The sequence below is a fragment of the Melitaea cinxia genome, chromosome Z (genome assembly GCF_905220565.1).
Source record: "Melitaea cinxia chromosome Z, ilMelCinx1.1, whole genome shotgun sequence".
Classification (NCBI taxonomy): Eukaryota; Metazoa; Arthropoda; class Insecta; order Lepidoptera; family Nymphalidae; genus Melitaea; species Melitaea cinxia.
The window spans coordinates 1,227,771-1,242,438 of NC_059424.1; the positions used below are offsets into that span (position 1 = coordinate 1,227,771).

The following is a 14,668-nucleotide window of genomic DNA, read 5'->3' on the forward strand; positions in this document are numbered from 1 at the left end:
TAGTAACTACGAATTTTAATATTTAAAATTTTTTTTGTGTCATTTAGTTCTTATAATAAGAACATTTTACGCTATAAAAAAGTTCTTATTATAATCAAAAAGTCCTGCTAAAATCAGCGTTTTTATCGCGTAGTCCGCTCGACGAATGTTTAATTACAACGTTATGTACGTTTAGTTACGGAGGGTTAATGAGTCAAGTGAAACACGCGTTAATCACTACTTTTTGTAGCTGTCTCTCTTATGATAAAAATCTTGAATCATCTTCAATGTTTTCCGTAATTGATAACTTCGCGTGATTGATATTATGATAAGTACGATGAGTGTGCTTCAAGTGTGTTGGGATTTTGAATCTTTTGAAAAAAAAAACTGGTAAGAATCTGATATATAACACCTTGAATTTGTCTGTAATGAAGAAACAATGCAATAACTACGTTAAATATTGGCGGCCATCTTGACTACTCTTGACGTCACTTAGCATGTCGTACAGAATGAAGCAATTTGTTAGAGCTAAATTAAAAGTGTTAAAGAGGGTTAATTATTATTTCTTTAAAATTATTCATTTAATTCTTCGTACATGTATAAACTTTCCAAATTAGTCCTTTTGTATTTTTTTTATATACTGAGAAATATAAATGTCTTTTTGACGTAACTGTTACTTTTTACATGTAAATTATTTTAAATATTATATATTTACATACAACGTTTACTCTGTTAGCTCTGTATTACGTTTAAATAATGCTTTTGTAAATACAAGTCCAATGTAGGTAACGAGGACAGACACAATATATCATTAGCGTCATTTGATTTTAAAGTGTTGGATGTTTTCTGTTACTTGAGTTTTCCGTTTCATATACATAGTTGTTATACGAAGTAATGTCGCCACGAGTGGAATTTTACTACTACATATTTCAATTTCGGTTTTTCCAATTTTATATAAATGTTAGTATTTTGAATGATTACCTTTGTTTGAATGATTACTAAATTTATCATTATCTATTGCTATTGTTGACCATTGATTGCTATTGTTGACGATTAGAGTACATTTTGGGAGATCCAACCTGGTGCATTTGTTTTATAATCTAAGTATATCGTTAGGTTACTTTAGGTAAAGTAACAAGCGCTTCATAGAGTAAATGCAGCGCTTAGTGTCTAAACATATTGTGTAAAATTACTACTAAATAGAGTCTTTGGAACGTAAGTACTTATATTTTAATTGGTATTAAAAAAGGTCATCAAAAACAATATTTTTGGTATTCAATAACAAGAATTTATAAAGTCAAACTTATATTACCATCTCTGCCCCTGGGTTCGCATGAAAGGGGTCGCTTTTCCATAAGGCCGCCCTATGTACCTTATGATACTTAGTTAAAATCAGTCTGATTTGTATTATTTCTGTTTTGGTGTACAATAAAGTGTATTGTTATGTATTAAAGTTTGTCACTAGTTGAATTTCACATGTATTGTAAAGACAAATATGTTTATATGACAACAAGATATAAACGTTAAATTTATGTCTTTACATAAAGCCCTTTAGAAGATCGTTTTGAATTTTATGAATAATGTACAAAATGGAAATGATTTCGCATTAATGACGACATAAAGGCTAATGCGAACGACAATCGTTATTCGATACTTGTTTGCTTTAGTTGAAGAACGGAGATATTCCACAATATCGTGATAGTAAAAAAACAATAAACCAGCAAAGGTACTTCAAGGTTTTCGAGCAAAAATTGAGGTCATAGTAATTATTTACATTTTATTCTCAAAATTAAAACAAATATCGTTTAGATTCGATCGTGAATCGGTCGTCGTGATATATATTTTAAAAAATGTATATAAAAATATAATAAATATAAATATATAAAAATATAAAATAAAAATTTATAAATTTATTTTTAACTTGTTTAAAATTTGGCACTATAATTGACGCAAAGTTTCTTCATTCGAATAAATATATTTTTGAATAACAAATTTTGAAATCAGACTGTGTACAGAGTAATTGTGGGAATAGAGAACTTATTGAAATAATTGATCTCAGTTTCTCATGTCACGTATTCAGTTCGTTGAACCATCTTGGTGTATGTAGCTCGGAAATAGATTTCAGTAAATGATAGATTCTTATGTATGATATAGGAATAGTAGAGTATAAGCATTATGCGGTAACTAAATACATTACAGAAAGAATATTGTTGGATAGTTATTATATTTATTAAAATAAAAATTAAATTAATGTTACTATGAAAAATTAGAATAAATTAGATAATATTTTTCTATAGAATTAATAAATTAGAATTTGACCCTTTTCCTATATGGAGTAAGACACCTTTGGTCGTTGGCGTATAACATATTTTATTTAATGTTTTAAATACATAAATAACTCAGTCTTCATTCAATTCTCGGGTTATATTTTTAAAATTTTAAATTGTTTCTATCATATAACTAAATTTTAATACTTATATAAGCGTTTTCTAAAAAATACTCCAAATGACGTGAAAAACTGTTTATATAATTGTGTTTGCAGGCAAACGAAGAAAACCGCCTTCAATTATATCGACAAGTAATAACAACGTAGGTAGACGAAAAAATAGTCAAGTAAATACGCATTATCAAAGATTACTCCAAAAGCTGTCATCAGATCTCGATGAAATTTAAATGTGACCACATGATAAACATCGGCTTTCTATTAAATTAAAAATCATTAAAAGCAGTACACCCAGTAAAAAGTTATGCGGATTTTCGAGAGTTTTCCTCGATTTCTCTGGGATCCCATCATCAGATCCTGGTTTCCTTATCATGGTACCAAACTAGGGATATCTCCTTTCCAACAAAAAGGAATTATCAAAATCGGTTCATAAACGACGGAGTTATACCCGAAAATACATAAATATATATATATATATATATATATATATATGTATATATACAGTCGAATTGAGTAACCTCCTCCTTTTTTTGAAGTCAGTTAAAAACAGTTTTGTGATTTTGATTAGAAAAGCATAAAAAACGAAAGCAAATACTGATTTATACTCGTATAGTGCAATGATTTATACTCGTATAGTGCAATGATTTATACTCGTATAGTGCAATGATTAATACTCGTATAGTGTAATGATTAATACTCGTATAGTGCAATGATCAATGATGTATGCTCACGTACGTAAATGAATTATTTCCGTGATTATAAAATTTATAAAAAAAAATAAGTAAGAAATGAAATTGACATAATCGTTACAACGCAAACGTGATTATCATTTGTACATACAAGCACGTAGCTGACATCTAGGTATTAAAATATCTTTAGCGAATAAGAAAAATGGAAAAATTAAAACAGAATATCTCGAATACTGTTGCGTTGTAAAATTATACCCGTGTTAGTTTATACAGCGATAATATTGTTAATAATGATTTGACCAAAACAATGTTTACATAAGGTTACGACATCGGCTAAGGCTAATTCACAAGACTAGTATCTTTTAGATGATTTTATACAGGATCATTTCTAAAGAACCCCCTTTATATTGCCCTGCTATTGTAGCTCTTGTTCAGCTTATTATCAGTTTTGAATCTCTGAGCCCACATTAAAGTAGCTTTCATAGTTATTTTCGGCTTTATTCCGTCTGGTAAATACTCGAGCCATATAATAATGTCTTTCATGGCTAGTCTTGGTCTTGACGGACACTGGTAAAGATTTAGTCCACACATGAAAGCCTAAGATAGTTCTATATTCGTTCTTTTCTCTGTTCCGACCTCAGTTGTAAAAAAAGTGCAAACTTTTAAATTTTAGACTTGTATAACAAAATACGATGAGCTTGTGGACTGGCTTAGTAGTGTGAATCGGCCTTTTTTGCTGTCTACTATGGTGGATATATGATATTAGTTGTAATTTCGCTAAATTGCCACATAACCAGCTAAATTGACACTGATTACACGCTCATTATGAAGTATTGTTGTATTTTTTTGTTCGTTAATTTTACAACAAGTAACTTCGTCCAATTTTAATCGTAAGGTATTTATTATTTAATAGTGAGTAATTTAAAAGTATTAATTATCATATTAATACATGACTATCAATTCAGTTTCAGCTAACAAACCAAAATGTATCGAATAATTTAAAATGTGACGCATTCGAAAACAACTTAAATATAATTAACTTTACATGCGCCATTTTCGTGCCATTTATTAATTTTAATGTATGTACATATAAAATACTAAATGTTCAAACTGTTAAACTTGCCCGCCGTTATCAAGGACGTGGGTTTAGTCGAAAATATTGTCTAGCTCCGAAGGGAGCGGTTGGACTCCGCGGCGCCGTCGATCCTAATGGCTTATTGTCATGAAATTTCGTTACATTCAGGTTAAATCTTTGTTAATATTAGAAATATCTTTATATATCCATAAGAGATAGGTATATACCATCGCGGAGTTTTCTGTAGACCTTTTCAATGTGTACAATACTTAGTACATTATTTTGATAAATCTCGTAGGGTTCAGCCTGCGTTTGCAATTTAAGCGAAAAAAAATAATTATTATTTACGACATAACATTAGAAAAGTCAAAAATAACAGTATTTCTCCACTATTTAATGGATGTTATTATACATATAAACCTTCCTCTTGAATCAATCTATCTATTAAAAAGAACCGCATCAAAATCCGTTGCATAGTTTTAAAGATTTAAGCGCACAAACATGTGCAGGGACAGAGAAAGCGACTTTGTTTTATACTATGTAGTGATATTACTAAGGAGGAACTTCTACTTTAATCTCACGCATTGTAAGGAAAGGAAGGTTTCCTTCTAAATATGGATAATTTCTTTTTAACATTTAGTATTATAAAACTCAAACAAATTTTATTATTAAAGCGTAGTCAAGGACAGCTTATCTTATCACGGCGGCCGTGGTAATCGATGGAATGGAAGCATGGGTGTCGTTTGTATGAGATGTATGATTTTACGCCAATTACAGTATTTGTAAAAGATTTGTATGTAACAGAAAAATTACCGTTTTCGTTTACGGTACGTAGATTTATTTTGTTCTTGCTGTGCCTGTGACTTCGTCTGTATTTTGGGTATTTACATGTTCAACGTGATTCTTTAAATTGGCATAACGTTTTTATTTATGAACCGATTGATATGAAACAAATACTGTTAAGCTTACACCAATATATTAGTGAAAGCCGCATCTAAATCGAATAAGCCGTTTCTGAGATTAGCACTGACAAACACACAAACAGACAAAAATTCTAACAATCATTGTTTTGGGTGTTATTTGCGTTGATAAAGGTCCGAATAATATTTTTTCTCATATATCTTCCATGTACATTACCATGTACGTATTTATTTATTTACTTTTAGGTATTTTAATAATGATTTTAATATGACTTCGTTATGATGGTTATTAATTATAGAATTTGATGAAAATATTTTTATTAGTAATAAATGATTTTTAATCTGATTTATAAAAAGGATTATTACGTTCTTTAATTAATTGAAGAATTAAAAAATATATATACATAGAAGATGTACTATTTCTGGATTTATGGATTAATTCTGACTAGTAATTAAGTTTGAGGAGTCACGAACGCGTCAAAAAAAACCGACGAAACGTTTTCATGAGTATAAATACAAGCTTTTGTTGAAATAGGTGTTTAAATTATTTGTAATCATAGAACAATAGATGAGGTAAAAGGTTCTTGAACAGAAATCGTGATTCCGTTGGTGTGGTATACAATGTCGCCAACATGAAAAAAGTTTCCTCATTACTACTTTAGAGAAACTTCCTATAACATTGTGTTTTGTAACTAATGGACTCGTAATTCGAATAATTATTTATATATCCTTGTAAAATATTATGAATAAATATTAACATATAATTAATGTCGTAACTGTAATATGAAACGTTAAGTAATATTTTCCCTGTAATACTAACAATAAGGTGTTGCAACTACTTTACTTATTTCAATGAATTTAAGTTGATGTGCATCTAACATTGGTATACTCACTAGCACATAATTAAAGTCAATATTTAAACAAGTCTTCCGAAATAACTTTCATTGTAAAATTATTAAGTGAAATTAATTACTGTGACGCGAATATCCATATTATTTTAATAAAGAAATCATTTCAAAAAGCAACACGCGTTAAACGTTGTGCTTTGGTTCAGTCTTACTTTTCTCACTAAGTAGATTATACTTTCGAAGAGAAATTGCTAAATTTCATGCAAGTCGGTCTAGAATACATTGTCTGAGCGTTGGAAATAGAAAAAAATCTAAGTTGTAAATAGATGTATAAAGCTAGAGGTGCAAGTGTATTAGTTTGTAAATTAATTATTATTCTTATCATCAAACGTCAACAATACGAATGAATACGATTGAATGAGTATCAAATGGACTTTTTAAAATATTAGAAGTAGGTGCGTTTTGCATTTTTTTCCACGAAAGAATATGGCGCGTTCTTGCCTATGTATGTGCGCGTGAGTGTTTGCGTCAACGTGTGTCTACTGTGTTTGTGTGTCTATCTGTGTTTGTACGTCTATGTCCGTGTGCGAGCGCGCGCGAGCGTTTGTGTGCGTGCATGTTTGTGTCTCTGCGTGCATGTGTGAGTTACGACAAAAACTGTAGGACTGATTTTGACGAGTTTTTTTTTTCTCAGTCTAGTTTTATTTGTTTAGTATTATTCTAAAGCGCTTGAAGAATTTTTTGCTATAGAATTTTTTTGTTGAGCATTTATTTAATTTTCTGGTTAAGTATTCCGATCGCGGAAGGTATTATTTAGGCAGATTGCAGCGATGTTATTGTTTGAAGTTTGTTAACCTTCTACATTGGAATGGTTCTAAAAATAACTCATAGAAATCGTCTCAATTATTTTTTTCGTATATCTTTATATTGTTAAGTAAGATCAAAAATCATATAGCTTTGTCTAGTTTACTGAATGGCGTCTGAAATATAATAATGATTAAATTTAGACCTGAATATGGTGTAACTTTGGTGAATTTATTAAGACAATCTTTGAAAAGGCTACTTCGTTGCTTAGCCTTGAAACCATAAGTGATATGTTTATTCGGTGAAAAAAACAACTGAGAAGGTTATGTAACACGATCTTGCCTGCGTCTGTGCACATAGTGTATGTAGGTACGTTTTGTAACTTTCCTAAGAAACTCACACCTGTAAAAAATCACAATCGGGCTATACGATTTTGATAGAAAAAAATATTATTAAAAATAAAAGTGATCCACTAGAGACGTACGAATAGAACTTTAAAAGCTACATCAGAGTGCTTGTCGGTAGCTTTTAAATAGTCCTAAACGGGTAAAGAAGGGATGAGTTACTAGCTAGTTATGTAAGAAACCGTCATGTATCAACGCCTTGTTGACAATTCAAGTGTGGCCAAAACAATAGTCTTGTGAAAGCAGATAATCGAAAAATTACCCGTTGTTCACAACCGTGAACTGTTAACTGGTAGCTATTAAAATGTCTAGATAACAAAAGTTTTTAGCAAAATTTATATCATACTAGTATGATGATACTATGACGACAGAGCTAAAACTATTAATAAACTATTGTGACACAGCTGTGGTACAAAGCTGTTAACTGGTTATTTTTAATCCTTTTTCGATCACAAAGTCCATTCGTCGTTAGTTATTTCAATATTTTTATTTAGCCTTTATATAAAAACTTCTAATGGGAACGTTTTTTTTTTTCAGAAATATACTTTAATTTCTGTATGCTATTGCTTTTGTTTAAGTAAACAGATTGCAAAAACAACTTGTAAGAATTATCTATTTTAGAATCATCTGAATCGAAAAACTAGTGAGGTAGTAGTGAGTGTAGGAGTGACCGTAGTCTGTATGCCTGGCGTCTACAATACAGGTTGTGCTTAGTGCAGATGCCGTTAGAAATAATTACATTGTATATTTTTCATGGCAATAAAGATTATTATTATAATATTATTATTAAAAAAATAATAATAAAAGAACTATAGGCGATGAATCACAAGCAATCCATGGAAAGCAAAAAATCGTTAAAGCGCACGGATTTAAGGCGGGTAGAGTTATATAAAGAAGTCGTATGAAAAAGGACGGATGACAGGGTCATACATCAACGCATAATAATAAAACCCTATAAAATAAAATGTATGGGTTGTCAAGTTTATTCCATATTATGAAGTTAGTGGAGTGTTTGTTTGTTTGAACGCATTGATATCCGGACTTACCGGTTCAATTTTAGAAATTCTTTTCTCGTTTTAGAACTCGTTTATAGCGAAAAGTTGTAGGCTGCAAACAACTTAGCTGTTACCATTAAAATAGGGGGCGAGAAACCGAATTGTCAACAGAGTTAAGAGTCTTCACTTGTAACATACATTATCATCAAAATAATGTAAGTAATTTATATTTTTATACTATTACAAGATACGCGTTCCTAAGAATCTGATCGTTGATGTCTTTTCTTTTCAAGGCAACGGTAATGTTTCCGAGAAAGGTATTGCAATATTTGATAACTTGAACATCATTGTTGATATTAAACATCGACCGCTGTACACGATGTTCAATTTATCCTTTTATTAGCTGCCTGTAGCATTAGTGAATGTTATTTGACTTTGTTTTCCGAAGAGTATTTATATGTTAATAAAATTAATTCATAGCAATTTATCGATGTGTTGCAGTTTTCAATTTTGCGTTATCTATAGTGCGTTACAGTCGCTCGTGTAATGTCGGTTGCCGAATAACTCGCTGAATACGTACGATGCATAATGTATTAACGCTTAGCCTTCGTTTTTGTTTCAATTCACAAGCCGCTGGCTTTTTGTTGAGATCGCCATCGCCATGGCGCTGTTGTTTGACCTCATTTTAAAATCTACATTTACGACCTTCTTTTGTATTTTTAACGAATGTTTTCTTAGTATTTTATCCAATAATTTTTAATTATATATTTTTCTTCAAACTGGTACACAGCGTGTGTTCATACTCGTACTTAAAGTATTGATACACAAGTTACTCAAGTATTAAATTAAAGTTCAGAGGAATCCAGAGTCTAGACGTTTGGTCGAATGTAACCGTCGCGGGCGCCATTGTAGAGCGTCTGTGCGTGTGTGTGTTATCTGTGGGGAGCGCTGTGTGTGTGCGAGCAGGGAGGGGAGCGACTCAGTGGAAATTTCCATTGCCTAAGCGTGGATCGTAATTCGGCTCGACGCTGGCGCACTCGCCACCGCCGGCGCGCCTTTCCTACACCGCACACACTCGCGTTTCATACTTCAGTATATTACAAAGTCGCCGCATAGCTGTCTTCGAGTCTAGAACTTTCGATCGTAAATACCTAAACGGAAAAATTACTGAACATTTTTAGAATATTTATCTAGTCGTGATCGCCTCAGTTCTGAGAAGGTACGGTAATTACCTGCTCCATAGAAATTACTAGAATGTCGCTCACGGCCCTAGCATCGGAATCCCCGTTACGAATTGCCAAGTTATGAAAATTATACTACAGTATAACTATACTTACAAGAAAGTACACATTGAGGCCAATTTAAATGCTGTTTATTACCTCGTTCATTATTTGAATATTTGAAAACATCAACGGAGTAGTTAATTGTAACGGGGTCATTGTATAGAGAAGTCGCCGTTCTATATGTTATGGTAAAAACATTACGGGATATGTCTCATGGGCTATGGGTAGTTTTTATCAATGTGATGGAAGACAGTGTTTCCACCAGCCAACGATTTTTTTAAATATATTTTATCATTTTTGTTGTAGTTTTTTAATTGATCAGAAACAGGTACTAATGGCCTATTCTACCCCCTGCTGTTAAAGTCTATTTGTAACTTATTTGCTGGTTAAACGTTATTCATACCCGGTAAAACTAGCCATCAGTTTAATATCGCCCGTATATCTGTATTTATCGAGGGTATCACTGCTTAAGCTTTAATGAATCTCGATGTCGATAACTTATCTTGTGCCACGTAGATATATTTAACGGGTTAGTTTTGATAGGGTTATGAAAAAAAAACTTATTTAACAGTACAGGGAAACGTGAAATGGGTTTATTATACAGTAAAATAATGATCAATGATGTGCTCGCAAACGAAACGTAACCGACTTTAAAATCAATTTAACACGCATTATTAGGAATAAATCAAAAAGAACTCATCAGATCACGACCAAGAAGAACCACATGACAAGCACGAGCTTTTGATTTAAATAAAAAATAATAATTTATAGCGATATACCGAATAAAAATTTATAAGGTTAACGGTAACACAAAAAAAAATCGAATTGAGAACCTCTCCCTTTTTTTGAAGTCGGTCAAAACTTATGAAATGATGCGCGTTTGTGTCTTTTCTAGCAGTTAAAGGGTCGAAGTTGAAAACGCCGTTCAGAGTTGTCTGACAAAAATCGAAGAGAAAAAGTGAAACTGATAAATTATACCGATATTCGAAATTCTTAAAATGAAAATGAACACACTTAAAATAATATTCATGTCATTGCCAAATGGCAGAGTACCCAGTTTTTTTTTACTATTTACGAAAACACAAGTGCTGTAAGGTTTTTCTAAATAAAGAATTCATTCGAAAATATCGTAGTTTCATTGAATTTATAAATACGAGTAATAACCGAGAGCGGATACGCTTCCGTTCTGCAACTCGTTGTCTTGTATCATGTGAACTGTTTGTTTTCTTGTTTTATTATTAATCTACTCGACTTAGGGCCTGTTTCACCTCAATCAATAACTTGCAGCTTAAAGATTCATTTTCGAAATTGTATTTTGAATAGAAATATCTCATAAGTACACGGGAAATCGATGGTGAAAAAGCATAATATATTAAAAACTTTTATCCGTCGTATGCTTAAAATACTAATCAAATGCTAAGTTTCAATTTGAATTAGACAAGTTTAAAGTATTTGAATAGATACTCTAAATTCATATTTACCGATTCGAAAATTAAATTGTATGAAACGTAACTTTAATTAGTTTTGTTAGTGGCATATGCGCAAACCGCGCGATGCCAAATATAAAAAAAAAACTTTAATTACACAATAAATTGAAATAAAAAGAAAACAACGTTCCAAATTTATAGAATTCTAATTTTAAAATAAGCATAATAAATAAACTAGATATATTTTATTTAATTGTCATTATAAATAGAAACAAAATTATAAAACAAAAAATATCGTCCGGTTTGGGCTTTAAGTTATGAGGATTTTGATAAACCTGTAAATTTATAAATTAAAATCTATCATGCAGTGCTTATCTTTGAACGTAAGTACCAAGTACCCACGGCGACACGTTTTATTTCAATTGTGTACACAATGCGTGTTAAACTGTGACATCGAAAAATGTTGTATATTCATAGTTACGAGTCTTTATCATGGAGAAACTTTTATTTACTTTTCTTGTTGTCTTTTAAGAACATTAAATTTTTTAATTTTAATTGCATTTTACAAGTAAAACTATCTAAATTTCAAGTAATCTGTGTAGTATCAATGATTATGTAATGATTCAAGTGGTAATATAACTTGAAATAGGTTGAAGCGATTACGGGGCGAACATAAAACTTCTGCTTAAGGCGATTGCGGAAAACAAACGTGTGAAATAAATAATTTTCGAACTGAAATCTATACTTTGTTGAAGTATCGATCGTACGTCATCACATGACTAACGATGTCGCACACAAACACAAGTTAATGTGTGCGATTAAACTACACCTGAAAAGTGTTTACGGGAAAATGAATTCTAATGATGTTGAATCATGCTGAAGAATAACAAAATATTGAAATATCGCTTGAAAGCGATACAATTTTTTAGTTAAGTTTTTTGTGCACTAGAACGGTCGCTTTGTACACATTGTTTTATCATATAATTAGCACAAATATTTGCACCGCTTGGTACCTAAAACGTTCGATGGACGTATTAGCCTCGAATAAGGATATTTGCTATCACAATGTTTAATATTATGAGTATTGAAGGAAAAATACAGCGTAATACAATTATTGTAATTGATTTCAACTTGAAGGTAAATAAAATACAAGTGTAATTTCGTCGCCATTTCGTTAAAACATAGTTTAATTGTATTCTTTACTTATTACCAAAGGAAAGTTTAACCATCAGAGCATCACGTTTTAATATCTTTAAACGTTTTATAAACATGAAAGTATTTCTATTTTAACATTATGATTGAATGTAACAAATCGTAGCGTGTTTACATGGTGATTATAAAACCTTACACTTAGATTTACAAGCCATTGCTGTTATGGGATACTCATAAAAAGTATGTAATAAAAAAGCGAGTTTATGCATATATACATAGATTCCAATATCCTTTTCGCTGACTCCGTGAGCGACTATCAATCATAGAGTATGTAACCGGCTAGAGTTGGAAATAGAGATCACGGTTTGAACTAAACGGTGAAAATTATAAATAAATTTAAAATTCTCGTAATAGACGAGTTCCAGCTATTAATTTAAAGATGTAAAATTCCAGAGAACGTTCTTGGAAACTAGTTGTAGATCACAGCGACCAGTTTTCATGAGTCGTGAGCTTAACACGCAATTTTTATTTGAATTACAAAATCTTTTTTAGCTTAGCAATTTTATACGTTATGGTAATTTCGCTCAGCTTGATTTTTTTTAATTAAAATTATAAATATGTACATTATTTAACAAAAACTAACATTCATAAAAATATTTACGTAATATTTTATTTAAAATTCTTAATGTTGTTTGTTCTGATAATTGAAATTAAAATATTTATTACATCAGCAAGGGTATTGCTGTCGTAAAATTTATTTACGATTATAATATTTCTCAAATTATAACAAGAACATCGCAAAGCATCCAAGATGTTACATTAAATGAAAAGGAAAATTCGCTTTGAAACAATATATAAAATAATAACTTACCTTAAAGACCGCTGGCGCTAACGGTATAGCGGCTTGGTTGTGGAGATGCTTTTTCGACATTTTCGGTTCCTTTCCGGGCGCCGTCCAAAGAGACAGAGTCGCAGTCGCACAAAAAAGTTATATTATTTCTCTTTTCTACAAAAGAATTTACGAGCGGCGATCGAAAGCGACTTGCGTCCTAAAAAATCGCCGTCGTCAAATGTTGCGATGAAATATTCGCAATTTCGTATAGATTATTATAATATCGTTAGCCGTTTTGGAAAATTTTCTCTTCTACTTTTCGTATGAAATAAAAATTTTCGTCACAGTATTAGCGTAAGATATAAAACTTTAGTCGCGCGTAAGAAGGCGTGCTGTCACTCTTGCGGTCTGGTCGGCAATGACGGCGGGGTGCTCACGAACGCGCCGACTTGCGAGCGAATGAGCCGTTCGTGGCTCGCTGGCGAAGAACAGGCGCCGTGACGTTAGCGACCACTGACGCCAGGGACGCACCGTCACACACCAGACGTTCGGATATCGCAAAACTTGCCGATACCGCCAATCCGTCTTACTACCGAATCTGACATTGAAACAAGCGATTCACTCAAACACTAAACGTTTTTTTTTTACAACGTTCAACAGTCCAATAAACTCGTATTACAATTTTTTCAGGCCTGATTTACTGGCTGTGATCTTGTGATATCTCTATTGTGTATCTCGTGTGATAAACTTGAAATCCCGTACATAAGTTAGGAGTTTACGCCAAAAATGACATTAAGAACTGTTTCGATTCTATAAAAAAAACTACTCTTTTTTAGATTCACAAAATAGAAATATGACGTAAATACAGTGGAATTCGATTTTGAATGAGAATAAATAATGTATTGTAAACTTTTATCCGTTGATTACCGTCATCTGTCAAATAACGTTAACGGAAACCAGTAAATAGGCCTTAATTATATTTATTACGCAACATTCGAAATAATCGGTGTAGCGACTGCAAAGCTTATCGGCACACCTTCGGAGCCCTTTCTGAAATCAACGTGTGATATTCTAGGAACATGTTTGACTCTTCTCGCAGTGGGAGCGTATCGCTGCGTACGTTTATACCTGGCTCCGAACAACACGAGTGTACCGATACCGTAAACCGTAATAAAAAAGTCAAACAATAGAAAAAAAAAGTAAAATCGCTTTCGAGAACAAAGAAGTGTTTGCAATTTTGTTGATACATAAATAACAAGGACTCTACTGAGATGTCTGTTTATTGCTATTCTACTCAAAATAGTAATGTTGCACTCAATTTTACTTTGTTATGCCCTTAAAATATCGTTAGTTAAGCTTTATTCCAAACCTTGATGTCAGATTTGGGTATCTGCTGTGTATATCTATCTATACAAATAAATAAAATTGGAGTGTCCGTTTGTAACATTAAAATAACCGCTTTTTAGTAAATGCGTACGGATGTGTACACGGTACAAATACCGCAATAACATTTTTTTTGGGTAATTTTTATCTGTCTGTCTGTCTGTTTCGGCTAATTTTTGAAACGGTTAGATCAATTTTGACGGGACTTAAACTGGCAGATAGCTGACGTAGTAAGGAGTAACTTAGGCTACTTTTATTTTAGAAATTTATTTATTTTACAGCTCTGCGAACTGAATAATAACCTTTTTGTCAAATTGCAGGCAGATGAAGTCGCGGGCACAGCTAGTAATAAATATAATTTATATATCAAATTCACACAATAACTTAAAATTCTCAGGTATACTTAAATATTGTAGTGATTACTTTTTGTGTTA

General features: G+C 31.8%; 1 protein-coding gene across 1 annotated transcript in view; it reads right to left on the reverse strand.

Annotated features, from left to right (window-relative positions):
* LOC123668346 (proton-coupled amino acid transporter-like protein pathetic) overlaps positions 1–13,358 on the reverse strand; it is a 44,970-nt gene extending 31,612 nt beyond the window's left edge. The window contains exon 1 of the mRNA XM_045602085.1: positions 12,891–13,358. Within this exon, the coding sequence (XP_045458041.1) occupies positions 12,891–12,950 (60 nt within the window). The 5' untranslated portion in view covers positions 12,951–13,358. The remainder of the gene's footprint in view (positions 1–12,890) is intronic.
* Positions 13,359–14,668: the final 1,310 nt, after the last annotated feature.